Source organism: Chelonia mydas, chromosome 7, assembly GCF_015237465.2.
Source record: "Chelonia mydas isolate rCheMyd1 chromosome 7, rCheMyd1.pri.v2, whole genome shotgun sequence".
NCBI classification, from domain to species: Eukaryota; Metazoa; Chordata; order Testudines; family Cheloniidae; genus Chelonia; species Chelonia mydas.
In genome coordinates this window covers 15,450,645-15,470,826 of record NC_057853.1, presented here as the reverse complement: position 1 = coordinate 15,470,826, position 20,182 = coordinate 15,450,645, and the positions used below count along the sequence as shown (strand labels likewise).

Sequence of the window (20,182 nt, the reverse complement as noted above, 5' to 3'; positions counted from 1 at the left end):
TCAATCCGGCCGCCCCGTGCCGGCTCCTGGTTGGTCAGCGTCGCCCTCCACGTCCCCTGCCTGTGGCAGCCCTCTCCGCTCATAGGCTGCTGCGGGATGTCAATCAAATGGAGGGGCCTTCCCCCCCACTCTGAGGATGCGGCCGCACGCACGCACAGCGCCGCGGGGCGGGGCCGAGCCGAGGCCGGCGAGCTGTCGTGGCAAGCTATGACGGCGGGGAGCTGCCCGCCAATGGCGGCGCGCCAGCGGGGCCGGTCCAGCTCCCTCCCTGGCTCGCCCCGCTCCGGGCTGCCGCCCGCGGCTGGGGGCGGGGGTAGGCCTGGGGAGCTGGAGTCTTGGCCTCCGCAGCGTCCGGTCCGGTTGTGAAGGGCCCACACCGGAGCGTCCGCCGTGGCAAGTGGCCCCGCGCGCTGGGGCCGGCTCCGCTCCCCGGCTGGCTGGCGGCGGGCTCGAACCTGCGCGGCTGGGCCCCTTGCAGCCTCTGCTCGCAAGGCTGGGGGCTGTAGCCGGGTGAAAAGCGCGTCGAGTTCGCAGGTGCGGTTCAGCCAGGGGGCTGCACGTTGCCTTCCTGCGACCGGCTCCTGCTCGGCTCCTTGACTCCCAGAAAGGAGCGCTTCGCCGGGTTTTTTTTAAGGAAGCCGCTAACCTCCCCCTGTATCAAGTGGCTAAAGCAGGATGGATGATGCTCCCACTGTAGGGGGGGGATGCTGACCCTGGGGGCTGGGAAAGCCTTGCGGGGTAGGCGTTGCAGAGCGAGCCTGCCCCCCACTCACCCTACAGCCACAGCTCCTGCAGGGCTGGCAGCCTCAAATCCCTGCTCTGGGCATTGCCGCCTGACCCCACTGCCTGGGGTTGCAGTCCCATTCACTCGAATTTGGCCTGATCACCCAAATTTGAATGATCAGTGCTGCAAACCTGTGCCTTCAATTAAGGAGCTGAGCTCAGCCAGCCCCCTAAGACAGGACATTCTTCAATGTGGACAGGGGATTTTGTAGGTCAAAGTGGGACAGTCACGTAAAACCAAGGGCTTTTGGGAGGTCTGTAGGCCACATCAAAAGTCAGGCCGGAAGTCCAAAAATATAGATCATATAAGTTAGAGATGCGGAAGATCTGTTAGTTTATAGAGTCTAACATTTCTCTACAAATGCAGGATGCATTCTTCCACAGAGACAGCACTGTCAAATATTTAGACTATACTGCACTTGTCCTTGGACAAAAGGCTCACCAGAGAAGCAAAACAAAACCATAAAATATAATACACACAGCCTGTTTTTAAATCTGGGTATGGAAAATACTCCTGATTCTAATTATGTAACTTGTATTTAAATCTGCTAACCATTTACTAATTTTTAAAATAACCACTTTTTGTAGGAACAATAAAAACATGACCTCATCAAGAGTTAACTAACAAATGTTGCTCCCTGAAGTGTGTTTAACATTGTCAGGTTTTTGGGATGGTATATCTTGAAATTAGACAAAAATTAGTCATATAAAACATGGCAAATGTGGGGAGAAGTCAGTGTTGATCAAAAAAAAAAAAAGGGGGGGGGGGGGACACCAGCAAGGAAAACATTGCTTAGAAGACTCCAAAAATATTGAAATATATATATAAACTATGAAAAAATAACTTGATTATCTTCAAAATACCATTAAGTATGGTTCTGTCTGAAACTAATAAGGTCAGGAATTTCAGATTTAAGCCTAAAATTCCATCCGTCACCAAATTGGATATGCCTAGGCTTCAAAACAATGGGTGCATAGGCATACAACTTATGTTGAAATATACTACATAGGCACAAAAGAAAAGGGTAAAGTTCTGAATTTTCTGCCGTTTGGGTGTCTAATTTCAGGGTTTATATTTAAGTTGGAGCCACAAACTCAGTTCCTTTAATTAAAGCATAGATTACTATGTGGCTTATTAATAGTGGCAGAATAGAACAGGAATGCACTTTTTTTTTAATTAAAGATAGCATCACTGTCATTTGAACATCACTCTAGTTAGCTAGTGCTGAATGTGGTGGTCCATTTACCGAGTGTCTTTCTTGGTGCACATCAAATTTGCATTAAAAATGACACAAGGTTCCAGTTCATTTCTGGGTGAAATCAAAGGGGATGGGGATTTTGATCAACAGAACTGTATTGGTTTTTCAGTCCTGGATAAATTAAGGACTGTTTCACTTCCTCCAGCTCCAGCCTCCCTTCCCCCTGCCTTGCCTCAGCTGCTGAGGTTGGTTGGAATGCTTCAGCTGACAGTCCACGGTCTCCTGACGATCTAGTCCAATCTACACACATGGATCCTATTGCAAATTTATATATTTTGAGAGTAGAAGTAGGGTGTTCCATTCTGGATTTCATTCTGTCTTTTGATATGACAGAGAAGCATACTTACTTCCAGAGCAAACTATTTACACAGATATCACTGAGGAGGTGCTGGGCTTTTTGGATTTGTTTGCTTTAGTTAATATAGAGGAGCTGTTGTATTGTCTCATTTTTAATTTTTATGTTGTAAAGATCTCTAGAGCCTTGTGATAGGCACATCTAATGACAATAAAATCCTGTTCAAGTTATGTTGTGTGTGTATGGGGGTGGGGGGGTGAGAAAACCTGGATTTGTGCTGGAAATGTCCCACCTTGATTTTCATGCATGTTGTAGGGAGAGTGGTCACTTTGGATAGGCTATTACCAGCAGGAGAGTGAGTTTGCGTGTGTGGTTTTTGGAGGGGGGTGAGGGGGTGAGAGAACCTGGATTTGTGCAGGAAATGGCCCAACTTGATTATCATACACATTGTGAAGAGAGTGGTCACTTTGGATGGGCTATTACCAGCAGGAGAGTGAGTTTGTGTGGTGGGGGGCGGAGGGTGAGAAAACCTGGATTTGTGCTGGAAATGGCCCAACTTGATGATCACTTTAGATAAGCTATTACCAGCAGGAGAGTGGGGTGGGAGGAGGTATTGTTTCATGGTCTCTGTGTGTATATAATGTCTTCTGCAGCTTCCACAGTATGGATCCGATGAAGTGAGCTGTAGCTCACGAAAGCTCATGCTCAAATAAATTGGTTAGTCTCTAAGGTGCCACAAGTACTCCTTTTCTTTTTGCGAATACAGACTAACACGGCTGTTACTCTGAAACCTGTTCAAGTTATGTCAATAATAAAAGGGTAATATAATATATTGTATTTTATATTAAGTTGCGTTGGTTGGTTGGTTATTTGTGGGGGAGGGAATTTAAACTGCAGTACAGTTTTAAATAAGCTCATCTTTCATCAGCACTTATGTATAAATGTTCAGTTTCCTTATAGTCTGGACTTCCTAATGGGTTGTTGTTTTAACTGCTACATATATAAATAAAAGGATGTGATCTGACCTCTACAAAACCATTCATTAGAAAACCCAAAATCATATTAAACACACATGGTCTGAGGTTCTACTGCAAACTCCCAATTCAAGCAAAGAAAGAATTCACGAAGTCCTCAAACTTGGGCTACTTTATTATTGTGTGACAATAATGTGTAATGTGCCCAGTGTTAAATGGCTCCTGCTTGAAACCACATGAGAACTAATGCTGCTAACGGAGTTTCAGTTCAGCTATTCAAACCCCAAACTTTAGAGGGAGGGGCACTAATCCACATAGAAAATAAAGAACAGATTCAGCTGAACTTTTGGGTTCAGAAACCACTTAGTCTCATACAGAGCTACAAAGACCCTACACTGCATCTACATTATCTCTATGGAAAACACTCATAGTTTGAATCAAAGCTTTCTCTTCTCTGTAAGACTGGTGACATCCCCATGTTGATTAGTATGAATTATAGTTGTGATCCAGAACTGATTCCAGGCCGTGTAGTGTGTCTGCCCCTGAAGGACTCCTGGATGTAGAGCTGGTGTGGGATTTGGCCCTCTCTGTGGAATGTGGTTCTAATATTTTGTATTAGAAAAATACAAATAGCTTAACTTTTGCTTAAGAAACTGTGCAGATTATTTGGAATTTCCAACTTTGGGAAACAGTAGCTTTGCTACATTTTAAAGATCAGGATTCTATATTTAGGCTTTTGTAGGCTGAGAATCATATGAAGAACATTGTGCGCTGAGGGGAGGAAGATAGGGAGCGCTGGGAGTCATGGTAGGATTTGCCAGAAGTCCCTGCCTCTGGTAGTGACCACTACGTGATGGTGCGTAATTGAACAATGCTGTACTTCAGAGAAATATTTTTCTGACCTTTGTAAGACATCCATTTAGTTTCTGCAGCATGAAATTTATTTTAGCATACATACTAACAAATATTGGGCCCAACCCAGCTACTGCAAAACTCCAATTGACTCCCCACAATTTCACTTAAAACCTCTACTTTTGTTCAAGGGATATTCATTGATTTTTAAAGACAATCACTGCAATGTGTTACCAATAGGGAAATATCCTGGTTGAGTCCATCCCATCGGAATGTTATCAAAGGTGTTAAAAGCTTATTATGTTCAGAATGTGAGTGGTAGTAGAACATTCTCATTATAGTTATTTTTTCATTTAGAACACAATTAATAATGCCTCAAAGAATTTCTGCTACTTTTCCAATCTCATTTTTAACCTCAGAAGCACAGATCTTTGCGAAATATGTGCTTTTATACTGTGAGCTGTCAGAGACTGTAATGCATAAACTTCTGACCCCATTTCCTGACAACTTCCAGCACAACTCCAGCCACGCTCTGAGTAATATCTCCAGCCTGAAACTTGGAATTCTCTAATTAAAAATTAAGTGAATTGATTCAGAAAGATAATGTAGTCTAGTGGGACAGAGAGTCAGGAACTCAGAGTTCTAATTCTATTTTTGCTACTCAATTCACTGTGCAGTGTTGGAGAGAAGTCCTTAGGGTAAAAAAATTTCAAAACCAGCTAAGACTCAGATTCCCAAAAGTATTGAGGAAAGGTAATAAATGAAAATCTGTGGGAGTCAGACACCTAAATACCTTTGAGGATCTAGGTCTAATTGAATTAAGAGCCTAAATCCCATTTTCAAAAGGGGGCTTCCAAGCCTAACTCTCATTAAAAAAAAAAAAAAAAAGTCAACAAGGCTTGCACTTGCCTAGTTACTTTTGAAAAATGGGACCAGGGCTCCTACATCATATGGGTATTTTTTGAAACTCTTACCCTTAACCCCCACCCAACTCCCCCCCCGATCTGTAAAATAGGCCCTTGAGGTCCCTTTCAGCCCTACATTTGTAGGATTTCTAGAGTAATGCTTCCTTGTACAGTCCATCACTTCTGAGAAGTTATATATATATATATATGAATGTTTATTTTGATTTAAACACGTCACACTTATCCTAAGATATCACTGTATAACTCTCCCTTGAGAAAACCATCCCCGACTACTTCAGGAAATCTAAAGCCTTTTCTTCCTTTGTTTGAGTGACAGTCTAGGCAATGTAAGACTTACATATATCTGTAGAAATAGTACAATCAGCAGAAGTGTCTACTGTGCCGTGCCAACATGTTTCAGCCCTGATTCAAGGTGAGAAGCTAGTTCGCCCCTTCAACACAACTGCCCCCATCTGCGTAATTGTGGTGATAGTTCACGTGAGGTGAACGCTAGCCCATGAGGAACTGCAGTGAAATGATCCTGTATGAAAACCTAGATAGATTTCACTGTGACCACATAGCTGGTATACGGAGCATGATGTACCTAGATCCCAGCTATGATGTTTGGGAATATTCAGAACCCATTGCTTGAGCCTTGCTCTTCTGTAAAACACTGGTCATGAAAAGAGAGACATGTATAGGTTCAGGACTTTGTACACACATCTATCACCATAGTATAACCCTTGCTGTATAAAACATTTTATTGCAATTTTAATCTCAGTCAGAAAAAAGAAAAGCAAACATTATGCCTCAGTACCTCTGTAGATAATATCCAATTATGAAAAACTGAAAGCATCCCTTCCCTAAGCGATGTATTTTTTGTACTAAGTGAATTTGCTTCAGTCCTTTCCCTTTTATTGCCTTAAACACTCAAGTTTTGCTTTGAATGCATACTAATTACAATAGCTTGCTGTTTTCCTGGTCATTTATTTACTTTACTTGCTAAGTAATGTGATCTATGAAATCCTCCCCGGTAATTATGCATTTCAAATCTCTAGGAGATAAAAAATGAGCAAGAAAGCTTATGTTTCAGGGCTTAAACTAACTGAAGTAAATAGGTATCAGGAAGGGGAAAGTTTCATCAAACACAGGGCGTGCATAAGTATGGGGGGGCGGGGGGGGGGGGGGAAGCAGCTCCTCTGGCCTGGAGGTCAGCATGAAGGCACAGAACATGCCGCTCCAAAAGTGGTGAAATTTAAATTCCTGCACACATCCCTGATCAAACACTAAACCAAGAAATTGCTTTGTTTTGACCTGGCGTTTACAGTCACTGATAGCTTTCAAAATTCAGCTCTCAAGTTACAGCGATGTTACTACTGTTGATTTCAGTGGGAATCACACCTATGAAACGGAGTTTGTAATAACCACTACTTTGGTGCTGGGCCAGGATGCAACCAAACTTCAAAGTGATGAAATAAGAAGAGCTTGTTCAGTGTAGTAAGCAACAAGGTACTTCTCAATGGACTGGCCCCATTGTTCACCATATTGTACAAGGTATTTAAATGTGTTATGAAAGTACATACAGAGGTCTAGCCTATGGTTTCTTCAATTTTCAACAATGGGACTGCCACCTACCCAACTATGAGCCAACAGAAACAAAAAGATAGAGACAACTTGAAAATTAGTCATGGCCTCATTTGTCAATTTAATACTTATAACTATAATTTTTAACATTTAAAAATCATGGCTTAATAATTACATCAGTATCTAGAAGGAGCTAGTTTTTCTATGCACATACACAAGACTTTATATATGAAAATGTATATGTAGATAATGTGCGGAAGCGATAGTACTTAGAGTGTTTTTCACTGTTGAAAGTTACCTGGTTTTCTCCATTTTTCACATAGGGAGACTGAGCCACAAGAATGAATAAGAAGGTGAAGTGACTTACATAAGGTCACACAGCAAGTCAGTTTTAGAGCTGGAAACAGAAGCCATATCTCGACTTCTAGTTCAGTGCTTTATACACTAGGCAGATCACCTGTTGCTTGTTATTGCAAGAGGCATCCATAAAAGTATAGGGGGAACTGGCAGTAACCCTGATATTTAGCCTACCAAGCACTATAGAAGATTCATGTGACTTTTTTGCAAAGCACTAAAACTTGCACTTAGAAATTCAACAGGGACAAAGCCTTTGGGCTAGAGAGCTGCCTTTTTCTTGCACATAGATGTCATCCAGTGCATGGACTGGGGATAGGGAGCAGATTGACATTTCAAATAGTGCATGAAAACATCTATTCTAAGAGCAGCCACACTACCACATAGATGATTAAGCAAGAGTATTTTGACCCTTTAAAAAAAAAAAAAAGTATGCATATACACCCTTGCAGAGTGAATGTATGTGTTAGTCACTTTCTAAGTGACTCAAAAATAAATAGTGTATTACTAGGGCATATACTTATTACCACTTGGCATCCCTAAGCTTATAGCAGCATATAGTAAAAATTTACTGTGGTTTGGTGAGGCCAGTCAGTCTTCAAAAAGCTAGCATTTCGGGGACAAAAAAAATTTCTAATAGATGGATTTTTTCCTATTTAGTCTCTTGAGTAATACACACTTTAAAGCAAGCCAGTTAGTTAAAATTGCTTGCTTAAGAACTCGATCTCATTTCCCTTACCACCTACATTTATATTTCTACTATTATCTTTTTACACGTTTGGGCTGAGTGCAAAGTAAAATAGAGCCAGTAGGGAGCAGAGTTGAGGCATACCACCTGTGAAGAAATGGTATTCTTATGCTAATTAGGCACAGGAATTTAAAAAAAATGGCTAGAAATCAAATAGTGCAGCGTAACATGAGACAGCCACAGCAAATGGCCAATATATTAGAAGTTAGTGATCTTGTAGCTCGTAGTATGATACACACACACACACTCTACTTCAGCCAGACATCAGAGAGTATTAAAACATGTACACACACACACGCAGAATTTGTAGGGAGAGTTGCTCTGTGTGTCTACTAGGATATATTCATTAAGGCTGACAGTGGGAACTATACAGCACTTTTAAATTTCATTCAGATGATGATCTACCAACCCAGACAAGAGTTTCTCAAATCAACTGATGTGGGAGATTCACACCTCTCAACTTTAAGTTTCACATGGCCAAAGTTCTCTGGGTGTGCACATGCAAACATTTCTCCTAAAACCAGTCTACAGACACCCTGCTCTATGATCAGTAACATCCAGAGATGAATCCTAGTGCCAGACTAGGAGATTTCAGACAAATTATACTTTAAAGGACTCAAATACCCATCAGCTCTAAATTATCAGGATACCATACAAACACTAAAAGGCCATCAGGAAATAATGAAAGCATGATTGATGCCCCATTAATTAAATGCATAGTTATATCAGGAGTTTACTTCTCTGGCTCTGTATTTTACCTCTAGGAGACCCAATTTTCTTAAATGAATACTCAAATAGTAAGATCCAACGGGTACATTTTGTTTAGAAAAGGGTTTCAGAACCTATGGCAAAAAAGAAAAGGGGAGGGAGGGGAGGGACAAAAACAAAAACGCCACACACTTTTCATGCATTCAAGAAGAAAGGGAAAAATTTAGAGGTAAATATTCCTCAGAAGTGTTCACAACTGCATCATTTCATTAGCCTAAGAAAATTAGAGGCTGAAACTAATCTACTTTCATTGTAAAAGCTGAATATAAACACCTGAGGCAAGCGGATTATTATCCATAATGGGACCCTTGAAATTTCAGGTTAAAAGTCATTTTATTTAATTGCCAGTTAATAAAAAGGCCCATCAGAGCATAAAAGGGACAGAGTAGGAGATGGGATAAATAATACTGCGAAACAAGTGTTCTAACTGGCCCTCACGTTAATAGGCAAAGTACACCTTAAAAAAAATAAAGGGCAATGTAGGTTACCTCCCAGACACAGTGTATCAAACCAATGTCAGATTAGGCCACTCATATACATTATTTTCCAGGAAGAGTTGTGGGCAGGACAGAGTACTGAAACTTTCAAAATGTTGGGGTAAAAAGACTTGAGAAAATTTTAGACTCTTTTTGCCTGATTTTCTGATTAGCTAAATGGGTTGTGTTATGAAGACATGCTTGTGGGTGGAACACAATGCAGATGCAACATCTGAGGTACCACTGTAACAATGCACTACTGACACCCATCTCACCTTATTCTTTCTTCCCCAAACTTATTACAACTGAAGGGCATGGGGCCTTAGATCTGAACTGTACCAGATACAAGTTAAGAGTTCTATTAAATCCAACACTGAATTCTAGAGCAGTGGGGAAGTAATCACATACTGCTTGTGTAACTTTCACTTTGAATATCACATATGGAGTCTTCTGATGCCAATAATCCAGGACTCTTCCCAGTTTGAAGGCTGTAATCAGCCTAGGACTGTGCTCAAAAGGCATCTCTTCTTCTGCAGAGACCAGACTAGTCAACTTTTGATAGGCCCAATTTACATGTGCATTTCAGAAAGCTAACTGGATCAGAGGTAAAGGTTTCAAGGCAAAAAAACAGTAGTTTTAAAAAAGATTTAATGGTGTTTGCTCATTATGCAGATTTGTTTTTTTTAGACTCCTCTGGAACTAACACGTCATTGTGAACCACCCTTCCTTTTTTTAATCCAGTATGGCCTTCTTGATTGTGGCTTTTGGAGCATCTAGTAAAGTGTTCATCATCAATCACATGTTTCTGATGAAATTCTTCCTCCCATGTTATTTCTCAATTGTTTTCAGATTTGTGAAATTGGCCCTTATAAAGCTCATTCATATTTAATAGGAGGAAGTCTTGACTGACTCAATTTGCATGCGTCCCTGCCTACAGCAATTTGCCTTAGCCTTGTGAAAATTTGAGTTCGAGCATCTAGCTTACTATACACATTTTGATTAGTGCAATTTTTCCTTTCAATATGCTATAATTTCAGAAACTAATTTTTTAATTACAAAAGAGATAGCCAAGAACAGAACAGTGGATCTGTTTACTCTTCAAAACAAGAAGCCGTGATTAAGGCATTAACAAGCTTACCTTACAGTACCTACCATCTGCCCAGCAAAACTACTCATACAGCCCATCTCTGCCTCTTAATACGAATGCTTTCCGTCCCCTAAAACTAGTGGTTTTAGCATGCCTAAGGAGGGCTAAACTGACAGCACTGAAGACAAGTCTTGACAAGTAGGACCAGTATTGCATGGTAGCAGCAAACTCAGTACTCTCAGCACTCATTTGCTTTAACTGGTTTAGAGCAAGCACGTATGAAGGTGACATAATGCAGTCTTACTCGGGGGGTTGACGCCCAGTGAAGTTAACTTGGCCCTAAACCACTTGGTAAGGATGCCCATAGTAATGCAGGTACATAAGGGTATTTGGTGATGTGTGGCCCATCACTTTAATTGACAGAGGTCATGGAACAGGAACAGTAGCTTGTCCCACTAAAGAAGCCTATAAATAAGAAGGGCAAGACACATACAGGGTCAGAACTAAATTGATATAGTGCCTCAAGTCAGAAGCAATTGAAATGTGAACCAAAATTCTATCACCTTACATTTTTAGGCTGGTTGAGAGATATGCCTGCTCAAAGTGACCGTTGTCTAGATCAACGGTTCCTTCCACAGCTCTTGGAGATACATGGAGACAGAATATAAGTAGAAATATGGGGCAATGAGTACTATAGACAGGAGTTCACTCAGCTGTACATAGGCTTTTGAAGTCTACAGGTAAGGATCCAGTGGTAACAGTTCATATCGGCACTAATGACACTGTCACAGTATATTTCACAGATAATAAATTTCAGAGACCTCCAAAGCATGCTCATCAAGATCACCACTTGGACAGCTGTCATTCCTGTCCCACAACCCAAGGAAGAGAGAAGGCAGAAGATTCTGGAAGCTAACTGCTGGCTAGGTAAGTGATGTAGGATTTTGGTTTTGTGGAACATTAGTCCACCTTCTGTGGGGAAATAGGAGCTGTATAGTTTGGATGGCCTCCATCTCAGCAGAAGAGGAAGTAAGCTTGTTGGGCCAAGCTGGCTAGAGTAGTCAGAGGGTGTTAAACTAATCACAAAAGGGGAGGGTGAAGAGGGAAGACATGCACACTTCACATAGAAGAAAAATTTTCCAACATCTTAGGAAACCAAAAGGACACTAAGAAGAAATAATTTAATTGCATATACACCGGTGCTGGAAGCCTGGGAAACAAAACAGGAAGATTTGGAGTTGTTCATTTATGAGCATAAATTTGATCTAGTTGGTATTATGGAAAAATTGTGGGATGACGCCCATGATTGTAATGTTAAAAACCAATGACCATAACCTGTGTAGGAATAATTGACTGTGCAAAAGGGAAGGGGGGGAACAGCAGTAGCACTCTACATCAAAAATGTTATTACCTGTTTGAGTCACCGATAACTCAGCATAAAATGATCTTGAATGCTTCTGGATCAACGTCCTAGCAGATAAAGCAAAAAGGGGTATTAGTTGGCATCTGCCATACACTATCAAGCCACACTAGGGAACAGGATGACCAGCTCCTTCTGCACCTCTTTATAGCAAGTGGAGGGGGGGGGAAGAGGGAGGAGTCTGTGCAACTATGGGGGACTTCAATTTGAGTGATGTACACGGGAGATCATATGCTGCCAGTATTAAAACATCCTTGGAATTTTCTAAGGACTACAGCTGACAACGTCCTAACTCAAAAAAAAAAAAAAAAAAAAAAGTGTTGCATCCAACGTCAGGGAATTCTGAATTAGACCTTGTCTTGACATATAAAGAGGAATTGGATCACAGAACTAAAAATTAATAATGGTAGATAGAAGTGATCACATTTATAATGTGCAAACAGAATAAAGTCCAGACTGGTGATCATATGCTTGGTGCTTTCTAAGGGCTAATTTCACAAATTTGACAATTATGAGGAAGAATTTAAATCAGAAACATGTGAATGATAATTGGGGATTGTTTAAAGAATACTTCACTAGATGCCCAAAAAGCCACAATCAAGGCGGCCATAATGGACACAAAACCTGACCAGAGAGAGAGAGAACAAAAACAAAGAGTGAAGTTCAAAGCTAGGAATTGAAGAAAATTTATAAGGAAAGCAAAAGGGATACAAGGAGAAACCTATGGCTAGAGCCCTGCAAATCCACGGATATCTGCTTTATGTCGATATCTGCAGACCATTTTCTGAAGCTTGAGGATTGGATGCAGATACAAATTTTGTATCCGCACAGGGCTCTATTGATGGCCAGCAGAGTTAAAGGACAATAGAAGAGCTTTTAAAGTATATAAGGAACAAATAATCCTAACGGTGGTATTAGTCTGTCACTAGATGGAAATGGTAGAATTAGTAATATAATGCAGAAAAGGCAGAAGTGTTTAATAAATATTTGTTCTGTAACTGGAGGAGAGGTAGTCACATAACACTTGTTCCATTCCACTAGTACCTCAGGATGATGTGCAAAAGCAGCTATTGAAGCTAGACTTTTTAAAATCAGTAGCTCCAGATGGCCCTTTTAAAACTCTTGGATGCAAGTTGAGGAGCCCACTGGACCTTTAATGTTGATCATCAATAAGTCTTGGAACACCAGGGAAGTTCCAGAAGAAAGCCAATGTTGTGTCAATATTTAGAAAGGGTGAACTGGATGGCCTGGGTAGTTATAGACCCATCAGTCTGACATCACTTCTGAACAAGATAATGTAGTGCCTGATACAGAACTTGATTAATAATTAAGGAGGGTAAACAATGCCAGTCAGCATCAGTTTATGGAAAATAGATCATATCAAACTAATCTGATACTTTTTGATGAGATTACAAGTTTAGCTGACACAAGGAATAGCGTTGATATAATATACTTAGAGTTCTATAAGGCATTTGACTTGCTACTGCATGACATTTTGATGAAAGACTAGAAAGACAAAATTAACATGGTACACAAATGGATTAAAAGCTGGCTGACTGCAATTACATATTGAGACCTAATAGGGAATCATTCAAAGGGTGTGTTTTTCGTGGGGTCGCACAGGGCTCAGTTCTTAGCCCTACACTATTTAAAATATTTATTAATGATCTGGAGGAAAAACAAAAATCAAAGTTTTTGCAGATGAGAAAAATTGGGGGAATAGTAAATAATGAAGAGGACAGGTCACCAATACTGTGGCCAAAAGGGCTAATGTAATCCTTGAATGTCTAAACAAGAAAATCTTGAATAGAAATAAAAAGGTTATTTTCATCTTTATATTTGGCACTGGTGCAACTGCTGCTGGAAAACTGTCCCGTTCTAGTGTCCACAATTCAAGGATGTTGATAAATTGAAGAGGGTTCAGAGAAGAGCCAGGAGAACGATTAGAGGACTAAAAAAAAAAAAAAAAAAAAAAAGAAAAAAAGTCCTTATAGTGATAGTCAAGGAGCTCAATCTATTTAGCTTAACAAAGAAAATGTAAGGGCAACTGGATGACAGTCTAAGTACCTACATGAGGAACAAATCTTTAATAATGGGCTCTTCAATCTAGCAGAGAAAGTTATGATCCAATGGTTGGAAGTTGAAGCTAGACAAAAATTTACACCTTTTTTCCCAGTCTGAATCTAACCGTGAGGGCAATTAACCACTGGAACAGTTTACCCAAGGTCATGGTAGATTCTCCAATGGACAATTTTTAAAACACTGGACATTATTCTAAGATATGCTCTAGGAATAATTTTGAGGAAGTTCTATGGCCTGCTCTGTGTTAGATGGGTCAGACCAGATGATCTCAACAGTCCACTCTGTTTTCTTCCAGGATCCAAGCATGCAGTTATGAGTTCTATGTGCAAGGAAGAGGTGAGTAGGGCAAGTTTCAGATGGACCAGCCATTCCTTCCGTGAAACACTGTATGTTGTCCAATCGCTATTCTATTTTGACTTCCTGTTTAATTTTAATATTCACCCATGGCCCACAGAAAGACATTAAGCCAGACTATAACTGAGGAGTCAGTAAAGTAAGTGTCAATATAACCCTCAAAATGTAAGTTTATTGAATAAAGCTGAAGAGCAGTAAACCAACAATATGCATCCAAATAAAAAAAATTCACTTATTTACAAAGTTCAGTAATTATTTAAATTGTTCACATGCAGAGATTAATGCACAGGTTAATAGTTGGTAGTAGTGTTTGGATGCCATAAATTCTAAAAGCAGTCAAGTAGATACACACCAAACACACCAAGTTCAGCTATAGGCCAGTTAACTAAACAGTGACCTGGTCCCCACACAGAAAGATTCACACATTCTAGTTCAGTTTCCTTATTTTAGGCACAAGCAAAGTTGCTAAACAAAGTAACTGTAGCAGTCCAGGGTGAACTAGTGACTACAGTAGCAAGTTAATATACCCCTCTCCACAGTACCAACACTACTATGGGATTAATTGAAACCATGCTTCAGAGAATGAAAGGACAAACTAAAATACAAGCTGGGTTTATGAATGGAGACAACATGTAGTGTGCGCACAGTGCAGTAGTTGATACAGAACAGTAAGGCCATAGCAATCTAAATTAAAACTGGTTTGTCTTAATTACGTGATGGACGAAAGTGTTCACAACTGAAGGCTCTGAAAGTGCACCATCTGAATCTATGTTTAGGTGCTGCTTAAAAGAATCACACACAGTGTGAGGCAACACGAGCAGGTGTATCATAGTTGTATACACTACAGTGGGCTACATTAACATTACTATATGAACAAACCAGTCTTGAATCTGTCCCTTTAAATATACTGAAGTCACTGAGAAAGTATAGCTACAAAGACATGTTACAATCTTTAGTTTATACATATTTCTCCATACTGTAGAAGCTAATCAAGAAACAGGATCAATTCATTGGCTCTCTTGTGCTTTGAGACACAATAAAATATTTCAACTTACAACCTGTAGACTTTGCACATGATTACATTGAGCAAGCAGGCAGGTCTAGAGTTGTCACAATAGCTAGATATTCCATAGCACCAAGTGAAACTGTGCCCAGCTATTCCATGAATAAGACACTGACTATACAGTAACACAGGTGCAGTGCTGAAAGTCAACAGTATCACTGATTACCAAACTAAAGTAAAAGTAATTTGAGTATCATGCAGCAACTCAGATTTGTTCTGGTGTTTCAGATAAAGACCATTTAAAGCATCTGGAGACAGAAAACTGCATTTGTGAGCAAAGCGATGCTCTTAGCAAATTTGTTTAGTCTCCTAGAATACTCCAACTGTTGAAAGCTGTTAGTAAAATATTCCATTTCCATCCCCATAAAACAACAAAAAAGGAAGATACAAGTAATGATCTAGACAAATACAAGATTTGGCTTTTCTAATTCATCAGAAAAGTGGTGTCTAGAAGGGACTACATGAAGTCCCATCTGTAGAATTAGTGATGCTGACCTAGTGCTTCCCTATGCAGACAATTTCCATTTCTAAATCTTACAATATGCACCTCACATGCATTTGTGAGATTAAAATGAAGTTAACCTTTAAGTGTGATGTGGGATGCTTTCTAAATGCCCTATATGGCTCTAGAATCTTAATGCTGTGCAGTGACAGCATCTTCAAGCCACTAAACACTAGAAATAAAATATTAACATTTTCTGAAAATCAAATATAAAAATCTGGCCCAGAAAGACCAGAACAGAAATGTACTCTGATTTAATATGGTACAGAATTTTAAAAAGCCCCCAGCCACCCACCCACACACACACTCTCTAGACAGCTGTAAAATAAACCCTTTTTGTGCTGACTTTATCATGACAACTCTAGTTGATTCTTTGTGATAGAAACAGGAATATAGGTCTTCAGCAGTGCACATGAGAAATGAACTGAAAAAGGCCATTTCTTGGATACAAGAGGACTAATGGGTTGTAATTCATCATGGAGGGAGTGGACAATTCTGAGATTATGGCCAGCTGGGAGATTCCAGGAAGACTTCAGCTTCTTCTAGATTTTGAATGCTGAATAAGCCACTGAAGCGTGATATCTAAAGGGAAAACAAAAGATGCACTGTGTAAGGTTTTTACATATAGCTAAAAAAATTTTGGGGGGAGGGGGTAACTTAAATCATTATCTATAACATATACCGGAAAACTTTTATTTATATAAGTTCTTCCAGGATGCTGTTCTCAGTACACAGCTGAGAGGAACCTTCAATATTGTCACAGGCTGGAGAAATTTCACCTCCCCTCTACACCCCCAAAGGAGTCTGTATGGGAAGTTAAAACATGTCTCACTGGTACCTGGTCCTACTGCCCCCTCCTACACCCTCAGAAGTGCCACATAAATCAGCAAAATTTCAACAGCACCTAATATGAAACTGTAAAGAAGCCAGTGGAAGGAATACCTGGGCACATCTGAGGGCTCCAGCATTAGACAAATCCCAAAAACAAGCTACGTAAAATTAAAGAGAAAGAACTGAAGCCAGAGACTTGTCTTATTCCACACACGTATTGGATCTTATTAGCTATACAATACCATGTTCTGGGGAAGCTAACTTTAGTCAGATACATAAGCCTCAAGCACACTAGCCTGGGAATCAGATGACCATCCTACTCTTCGTTCAGATGCTAATTAACTGTGACTGAGCTAGTATTCTCAGTTTACCCATCTGTACTCTGATGTTTACCCTTCTAGCTTTGATTATTTAGACAGGTGATGTTTTAGGTACATGTGCTGTCACCGGTCCAATGTTTAAGCAGGGAGTGTAATGAAAACACACAGATTCTTACCCATGTCAATTTCCTGAGCAATCACAAGACTGTTGAAGCGCAGGAAGATACATGAACAGCCAGAAATACAAAGCCAGGACACCAAGTTTATTGGTTTGACATCCTGCAGATAATCTACAATAACATCCTTATGTCTGAATCTTGGTTTGGAAGCACTGATTCCAGAAAATGTGGTTTGAAGATAAATGTTAGCTATATCCACTCGAAGTGATAACTTAATTTCATATTATAAAAAGGCAATGATAAAGAACATCTTTTTATATACTGGCCATCTGTTACCCAGAATGGTTAATGAGATAGATATGGTCAAGTCACCATATCACAATCTAGCTTCCCCCAGATCTTGGCAATGCAACAGCCTTGTCTGAGTTGCAGCATTAGTCATTTAAGGTCATGTAACAGCCTCAACCAGCTGGCCTTCTTATACCTGTAGAGTAGGTGGAGCACCTAACATTTTGTTACCTAGCAAAGTAGATTGCACACTTCTCCCTCCAGATTTTTGTCCAAGCTCCCTCTGATGCATCTAGCCCAGAAGTAAAAGAAACAGAATACCCACTACTGCACCAAACAAATGAGATTTGTTATGCAATAAGGAATTGGAGCCTTTATCCATTCATATACTTCATTTCCTCTGATTAAAATCATGGATAAGTGTCCATGAAACCAGTTTCCTGAACACTAGAACCTAGCTACAGTTCTTTTCATAAGCTTCAAATTTAAAAGAGTTGAAGATGTGAACTACTGTATTTTAAGCTAAATTTGCTATTTCTAGCTTGCAGCTCATAACTAGAGACTAGCTGAAGTAATGCAATAAACTTCATTTCACTGACTGGATACAAGTATTGTAAAGGCTTCAAGTTCAGTGCTTCTTAACTCCTCCAAAGTGGCATAAAGTTATTTTTACTAAAATGACACTGAGGAAGTTACTATAATGAATGTATACTGTACAGTACTTTGAAAATGGCTCAGACTCATTGCCTATGTCGAATACAGATAAGAGGTTAGAGTGTGCGTACGTCCAGTTCAAGAAAGGTATCTTTCTCAAATTGGCATTTCTGGGTTAAGTATTACCTATATTATCCTTTTCTTTGCAAGAAATTGAATAGCAGCAAATTTCTCTGTCCTGAATAGCAGCCAGATTCCTGAAAGAGAGGAGACATGTAGTAACATTTGGTGGTAACAAAGTGGGATCTCATTTCGACATTAGTCACTTAACCGTCTCCTAGACACTATCACTTAATCTACTGTATGCAAGCTTGTTTCTCTACAGTCTTTCAAGCCATCAGCTATAAATAAGACGACATGAGAGCAGTAAGCTGAAATTTGCTAATTATTTTGTATGGCTTAGACATATCTACAAGAATTTAGCAAATTAAAATTATAGTAGACTCTCCCTTAATCACATTTTCTTTGAGACTTACATCTTTTCAATTAGCTGCTTCTCATCCAGAGCATTAGGAAGGTCTCTCTTGTTTCCAAGTACTAGAACCTAAAACAGTTGATATTAGCAACAGTGAGAAACAGAACATTGCTCACAAACACAGGCAGTCATCAAGTAGGGATGTATATTTTACTTTGAGCACAGGGAGACAAAAACCATTGGTGTGTGTCACTTTCAAGGCCTTGCAGAAAGATGATTTAATAAGTTGGATTTGAGTGTTTGTACCTCCCCTCAGTGTATTTTATCAATTACGTCTCAGCTGTTAGACTACTAAGGTCAAAACAGAATCCTCAAGACCAGATTATGAAAGCCCCTTCCAGAGGTCTGCTCAAGTTCTTGACGGTGGTCTTTAGAACAATCAGCAGGTCTTATTTCAGTTTCCTGTGCTTTAGGGCTCCTCTTTCTTGGAGGTCTGCTATTCCTCCACCTGTTGCCCTCCATTTTTGGACTGAACAACGGATTCTTCTCATGGCTTGCCTCTATGGTTACTGGGTTTACTTTTGTACCAAGTTTCCCAGATCTCTGCTTGTGTTTCTAAAATTTAAAGTGTGGATTATGCTTTGCACTATGATTGTAATTTATTGACTATTGTTGTGTTATGGTAACATTTAGAGGCTTGAGCCAGATCAAGGCCCCATTGTGTTAGGCATTGTACACAGTAAACCTGTCCCTGCCCTAAATGATTTACTTGCGGTAGGTGCTGAACAAAACAACTCAAACAGCATCGAGCAAGATGTGCCTAAAGCATGGGATAGCTGCATTATAAAAATGCAAAGTAAAACAGAACAGGCATGATAGGTGATAAGTGTTTGCACAAGCTAACTTTACCATGAAGAACCAGCCTTATGTGCTTAATGATTTCTAAGAGTTAATCTACAAATTTGCATAAAACTTACATTTCGTTTGAAGTTGCATATAAATCTGCGTGAGACTGAGTATGTTTGCAGTGTAGTAACTGTTGGTCCCAGGATGAGAGAGACAAGGTACGTGATGTAATATTTTTTTTATTGGACCAATTTCTGTTAGTGGAAAGTACAAGCTTTCAACCTACAAAGAGCTCTTCTCCAGGTCTGGGGAAGGAAGCAGAGCGTCTGAGGTAAATACAAGCTGGGACAGACTGTTAAGCAGAAGGTTTAACACAAATTGTAGGCCATCACGTGAAATGAAGAGGGCAATTAAGGACAGTAGGCAGTGTGGTGTGTTACAAATTGTTGAAATGAGGCATAAAACCAGTGTCTGTTAAGTCCATGTTTTTTGTTGTCTAGCAGACTTACAGTTAAGTTCCCAAGCTCACCTTTTGAGTATGTTGTGCAGGTTTTCTTTGAGAACAATTACTGAAAGATCAGATCTGAGGTGATCACTTTGGGGGGGGGGGGGGAGGGAGGAGGAGATCATGGCTGATACAGTGTTTTGGTCTTTTATCATTTTTCTGAGTGAGATCATCTGAGAGCATAGCGATTGTCTGGTTTCACCTACATAGTTGTGATTGGAGCATTTAATGCACAGGATGAGGCACAGCATGTTATGATAGGCACATGTCAGATTCATGAATCTTGAAAAGGTACTAATCATTGTAGCAGTGGAGATACGTCTGAAAGTTTTGCAAAGTCCCTGAATCCTAACCAGCAGATAGAGATCAAACTTGCAGACAGAGCAGATGCTATCATAGCACTTCATCATAACAACTACATCAACGAGACCAACAGACACCACCTATAAAGAACACACCACAATTCACACAGGAACTTAAAATATACCTTCAAATCCTTGCCCCAAAAAACTTCAAGAAAAACTGTACAACCTCATCCCTCACAAACCCACCACAGAATTGTTCTATGTGCTTCAAGAGACACAAACAGGGGAACCCAGGCAGACCCATCGTATCTGGCCACAGCACTCTTATTGAGA

At 40.1% G+C, this 20,182-nt stretch overlaps 1 protein-coding gene across 1 annotated transcript in view; it reads right to left on the bottom strand.

Moving 5' to 3' along the window:
* Nucleotides 1–14,093: 14,093 nt before the first annotated feature.
* Nucleotides 14,094–20,182, bottom strand: part of ARL8B (ADP ribosylation factor like GTPase 8B) — a 33,109-nt gene continuing 27,020 nt past the window's right edge. The window contains exons 5-7 of the mRNA XM_037903862.2: nt 18,255–18,322; nt 17,905–17,975; nt 14,094–16,088 (exon numbers count right to left, since the gene is read on the bottom strand). Coding sequence (XP_037759790.1) covers nt 16,039–16,088; nt 17,905–17,975; nt 18,255–18,322 — 189 coding nt within the window. The 3' untranslated portion in view covers nt 14,094–16,038. The remainder of the gene's footprint in view (nt 16,089–17,904; nt 17,976–18,254; nt 18,323–20,182) is intronic.